The sequence below is a fragment of the Melozone crissalis genome, unplaced genomic scaffold (assembly GCF_028551555.1).
Source record: "Melozone crissalis strain CALT ecotype California unplaced genomic scaffold, PUWL_Pcris_2 ptg000013l_1, whole genome shotgun sequence".
Lineage (NCBI taxonomy): Eukaryota > Metazoa > Chordata > Aves > Passeriformes > Passerellidae > Melozone > Melozone crissalis.
Window position 1 is genome coordinate 12,165,384 of NW_026535791.1, and position 5,433 is coordinate 12,170,816.

A 5,433-nucleotide genomic window follows, 5' to 3' on the forward strand; every position below is an offset into this window, starting at 1 on the left:
TTTGGCCCTGTGGAGGCCGATTCCAGCCGGCTCTTGCCGAGCATCCCCCGCGGCGGCCGGGAGCGGATCAGCACCACGGCCAGCGCCCCCGCCGCCCGCAGCCGCGGCCAGGGAACCCACAGGAGCGCAGGAATCGCGGGAGAGGGAAGTCCTGCCTCAGCGCTGATGCTTTTTATGGGGACCAGACACCAAGCGAAAGGTCAAAGCATGCTGTTTGACCTCCTCAGCCATATTTTAAACCGAGGAAAGGATAAAGATCTTTCACAGAAACAAATGGAATAAAAAAGACATTTCTGTGTTACCATCATGCTTCTCAAAATGTTAGACTGAAAACAATTGGTGCAGCCATAGGGATTTTTTTCCCTCCTCATAGCAGTAAGTGGCAATTTTCTTGTCTGCTGAGGGCAAAGGTAACTGCTGCTGGTGGCCAGATCCTGTGTGAAATTAAGGAGCTGAAAAAGTATAAAGGGGAGGAAGTGACACATTATGTTCAAAAAGATCCATTCTATATTTCACCCCAACTCCCAGCGAAGAAACGTGACAGATGACATTCCTTACTGTGATGGAGCTGGCTCTGCAGTGAGACTGATCCGCAGCACTTCCATGTATGTCCTTGGAGGTGAGCAGGAAAAAGTTAGTGAACCGCTAAAAAAGTGCAGAAGTACAACCAGCATCGACTCTTGCTTTCAGTCAAAAGAGGAAGACAGAGACTGGATGTACTCTAAGACTCAGGACTGCTTGAAGTACCTGCAGGATCTGCTAGCCTTGAGGAAAAAATATCTTGAAAACATCAATAACTTGAAATCCATGCATATGGCTCCAGATTCTCCAGCATCCACAAGATCATCCAAAACTGGAAAAAAGTCATTTCTTCCACTTCCTTCCAAAGAGCCTTCTAAGGTAATTTCAAAGAACTTTTGCCATGTGCTTAGTCTTAAGCAACAAAATCATCAAAGCTATGTCACCTGTATTGATTTTCTGCTTTACTGCTTTCAGTCAGTTGTCATTTTTCTTTTGCATCAATTTAAGTGTTGCTAAATACGTTGAGATTCTTTATAAGCAGTGTAAAATTAGGAATGAATAACTGGTCATGGAAAGAAATGTATATGTCTCTTGAGGGGGGAAATGTTGGGAGAGAAAAAGTAGGAAAAAGTTGTAAGAGTATGGAAAATGTTGGAAATGAAAGAGCAAGCTCTGACATCCTGCTTAAGTACATCGAAGTCCTTCACTATGATTAGTGAAGGCCAGCTTGACTGACAAATGCAGTAATCTCTGGATTTTCTGGCAGTCTTATTATTGACAAAATTACTTACACAAAATAATTATAAATTCACTGAAACAAAGAGGATTTTTTTTTTCTGAGCGGTCAGTTAGTTTGTCAGTGCTACATTTAGCATCAGTGCAACCTCTACTGGTAGGATGTGGGGCATAAGGAATTCTTAAGGTTTCCTTTCTCTGTTCATTAATAAGTTGGTGGGTCATTTCTAGACAGTGAAATCCTTAACCCTTTACTGTAATGAAAATACAAAAATAAAAATGGAATATCATCTTTGGTGCAGATTATTTTCATGTATCCTAGAGATAAAAGCTTTATAGGTTACCATGTCACTGGACAGTTCAGTGGTTACCTTGACTCTGGACTTGATTCAGTGAGGACAAAACAAAGGACTGCAGCAAGTGGATTGATCTGTTTAGGTAACATGACTGCAAACAAGACTTCAACAGGAGACTCACAGGTTATCCTGTGAGTCTTTAAGCTGGATAATAATGGGGACGGTGGGAAGAAGGGATGTAGGGCTGAAATTACTGATTAGCCCAGGTTGATGTTACATAATGTTGCTGCCATATTTAGATGTTCTGTCACAGCAGAGTGTCAGAATGGTTTGTGAACTTCTGAGATGTGCTGCGGAAAATACTGCTTAAGAAAAGCACCAAAGCATAACTTGCTTTTTGGCAAACAATTGGATCTCCCACAGTCTGAGGCTAAGAATGCTGCCATCTGACTTTGGCCCTGTGAATGAACAGTCCTGGTAGTGACTGGCATGCTCACTCCATCACCCATCCCCTTGGAAACAGACAGGAACACCAGCAGAGTATTCTTGTCAACACAAATGGCAGAGTCACAGCTGCACACCTCTGGCTTTGTAAAAATTAGGGAGAGGTAAAGAAGCTTTTTACACAATTCAGACTATTCTTCCTAACTACACATTTTATGCCCACAGATTTCAAAGTTTGTGTTATCACCAGGCTTGAATCGTTTTGTCCCAGGCTACCTGCTCTTATTAAATTACTTATCAGTGGGAATTCACTTCTTTCTCTAACCTGCTGCATGATTTATAGGAAGGTAATTTGTCTAGACAAACCTGTGCCCATGGGAGTTTTGATCCAAAGATCCCTGGGTCCTGGGATCTCACTATGGATTCAAAATGTGCCACTTGTGTTTAGTGGAAGAAAAGAAGAGAGGTGGGTCAGATGTGGGGAGCACATTGGCTTGTCTTTAAAATGCCTTTTAACCAATAAGGGCTTAGTCATAATAGCAGTCACTATTTCCAGTAGATGTGTGGTAGCAGCTATCTTTTAACACTTCTCAGGATGTCAATCAACCCATAATGTCAGGAGGGGAATCAGCTAGTTCATCTCTCTGCCTCCACAGCACAGGGAACAGGCTGGTCCTTCAGAGGTGTGACATGGCACGCATCCTTTTCTCTCATTGAAACCCAGGGTAGCAATTTTCTGAGCTGGAATTGCAGCCTGACATTATACCTGACTTGGACCAGTAAGGAAAATATATGTCCCTCCATTAGGTAGAGCCTGACAGGAATTATTCATCCCATTTGTACCTTCAGAATCCCTAACCCAGGTTTTATGACTGCTTCAGCATTTATAGATAGGCATTTCCTTTTTCATCAAGACAGTCTCCTAATTTTAAACTGTGTGCCTTTCCTGTGGGAATTATCACAGTGTTGAATGACTCATAATTTAGTGCGCACCATCCTTTTTAATTTCAAAAAGACTTCAGCAATTTAGATCTAGATTAATTTCACCCAACCTAGGCATTTTAATAAGATGCTTATATTAGTAACAAAGTTACCCCTCAATCCCTTTTCAGCTGAGACAAAGAGCTGCCTGCAGAGGAGGGTTCAGCCTACTTAAGGCCTGACTCATCTTCTGAAGCTACTGGAGCCCAGCATTAATTACAGAAGGAGCCCTGCATGACTACATTTCTAATGTGTGTCTCCTTAGGAACCTAGTGCTAGGCAGAATAAATTTGGTCATAAAGCCCAGCTGTCACTTAGCCACCCAATTAAATGGCCTGGTACATGGATTCTGAAGGATTTCAAAACACCTGGCCAGTAGTGCCCAAGTGGAAGGTACTTGTTGTTGAACATGCAACAGGATGCATATTGGTTAGATATCTGCTGCCCTGCTTTCCTTGATTTCTACACTGTGGAGTAGTTTGGACCTGTGTTTATTTTCTGACAGCCTGAAGTGTGGCATCAAACACATCTTTCATTTGGAGTATGCTCATTCAGAAATCATTGTGCCCAACCCTTGGCTAACTATTTCCTCCTTTGTCTGATCAACAGGCATCCATGGAAAGAAAAGGTCCACAGTCCAGTTCAGATGTAAGAGAAGCAATAGCCTTCTTCGACTCAGTGATTGCAGACCTGGACTCAGAGAGATGGCGGAGAGTTCCTGATGTGGATCTGCCAAATGTGGATGTTGATTTTGATGGTGCAGTATAAACCAGCCAAATATAATGGGTTTGGGGTGCAGAGGGTAGAGGGAGGAAAGGCATTGTGACATCACATTTGTTTAATGAATTTATTTAATTAATCAGTTGTCCTCTAGTTTTCCTTCCCAAATCTAGGGCCATTATATGCAATATGTGAAATTACAGTAATATGTCGCTTGTTCCCTGTTGAATGGGTGCAACTATTTTATGTGCAGTCATTACACGGCAAATGTAGCACGTGCAGGGTTGGAATAGTGCTTGTCTTCTGCTCAGGGCTGAACTCCACCCTTGGATTTGTATCTCAAGCTGTCTATGGAGAATTATAGAAAGTACAAATGTATTTTTTTCTTCACTTTTTTTTTTTTGAGAAATGACTGGGTGACTCCTTTACAACTATCAAAAAAGAAGTCATTTGATGATTAGGCTAAATAACTGGAGGTTTCCATCAGAAAAAAATGAGATTGCCCAAAGAAATGAAGATGTGCCAATTTAAGGTCATCCTGTATAATCAGCAGAGGGAAATAGATATTTCTCACCTTGGCTTCAGGCTGAGGTGAATAACTGAAACAGGTCGTTTTAGCAGTGCTCAAAGAGTATATTTGAAGGGACTAGCTCTCACATACATATTTATGCTGCAGGTGTTGGAATTCTAGATAAAATGAATCCCATCCCGAGTGATATCCTGCAGTGAAACCAGGTTTGTCTCCTGATCTTGCCTCCAGGAAGGACCCAGCAACCACCCTTGCTGTGTTCCCTCACTGTGCAGATAAAAATGTCACTGACAAGCTGTTAATCCCAGATTGTCTTCTGTCTTCCAGTTGCTACCAGTACAAGTGAACACAGTTTGCATTCAAACTGGATCCTTCGTGCTCCCCGGAGATACTCACAAGACACTGCCCAAGCAGCTAAGCAATCCCAAAGAAACAGTCAGAGGAGAACCACTGGCTCTAGGAAGAGGCTGGAAAGGCATCCCATGTACCTGCCCAAAGCTGTGGAAGGGGCATACAGCACTTTAAAATTTAAACCTAAAACACGCAAGAAAGAATGTTGAAAGAAGAATGTTCCCTTTTTATTCCCTTTTCACTTGAAGACAAAATATATGAAATAGGGCATGTAAGACCTAATTTTTTTTTTTTTTTTTTTTTTTTTTTTTTTTTTTTTTTTTTACCACTGATCCATCACTTACACTCCAGAAATGACCTTGCAGTCACTGAAAGTTCTTCACAGAGGACATATTTTAAGCCATGGCTATTCCAATGTTGGACTCATATGAGGGTTTAACTCATCAAATTTTCTGTGCCTAACAATACTGCTTTGTCATTCTGCTTGGTGGGGGGGAACTCCAGCTTGACAAGCCTTTTTTTCTAGTGCTGGTAAAGAAAGAAATGATTCAGAGATTGCCTGGTGCAGTAATTTTTCTTCTGACTCCAGTACTGCAAAGCATTTCAAGGAATTCAGCAAATATTTTGGAGTTTTTGCAGAGGTGTTTCCAATGTCAGAGCAGTGAAGCAGACTTTTCTCCTTCTGTTGCTTGTGAAAATTTGTATGTGCCATTGTTGACTCTTATGTTCTGAGAGTATACAGCAGCACCAAGATACACTCAGTCTGCAGCACGAGCAGAAAAGAGCTGAAGTGAGGGAATCAGCTTTAGAAACTTGTGTTTAGGGTAATAGTGTGCTCCAGTGTGTCTTGTACTC

General features: G+C 41.8%; 1 protein-coding gene across 1 annotated transcript; it reads left to right on the forward strand.

Moving 5' to 3' along the window:
- The first annotated feature begins 486 nt into the window (after positions 1-486).
- CUNH13orf42 (chromosome unknown C13orf42 homolog) lies at positions 487-4,787 on the forward strand. Its single transcript, XM_054271853.1, has 3 exons — positions 487-900; positions 3,588-3,735; positions 4,555-4,787. Exons 1-3 carry the CDS (start codon positions 487-489, stop codon positions 4,785-4,787), a joined length of 795 nt encoding a protein of 264 aa, XP_054127828.1.
- Positions 4,788-5,433: the final 646 nt, after the last annotated feature.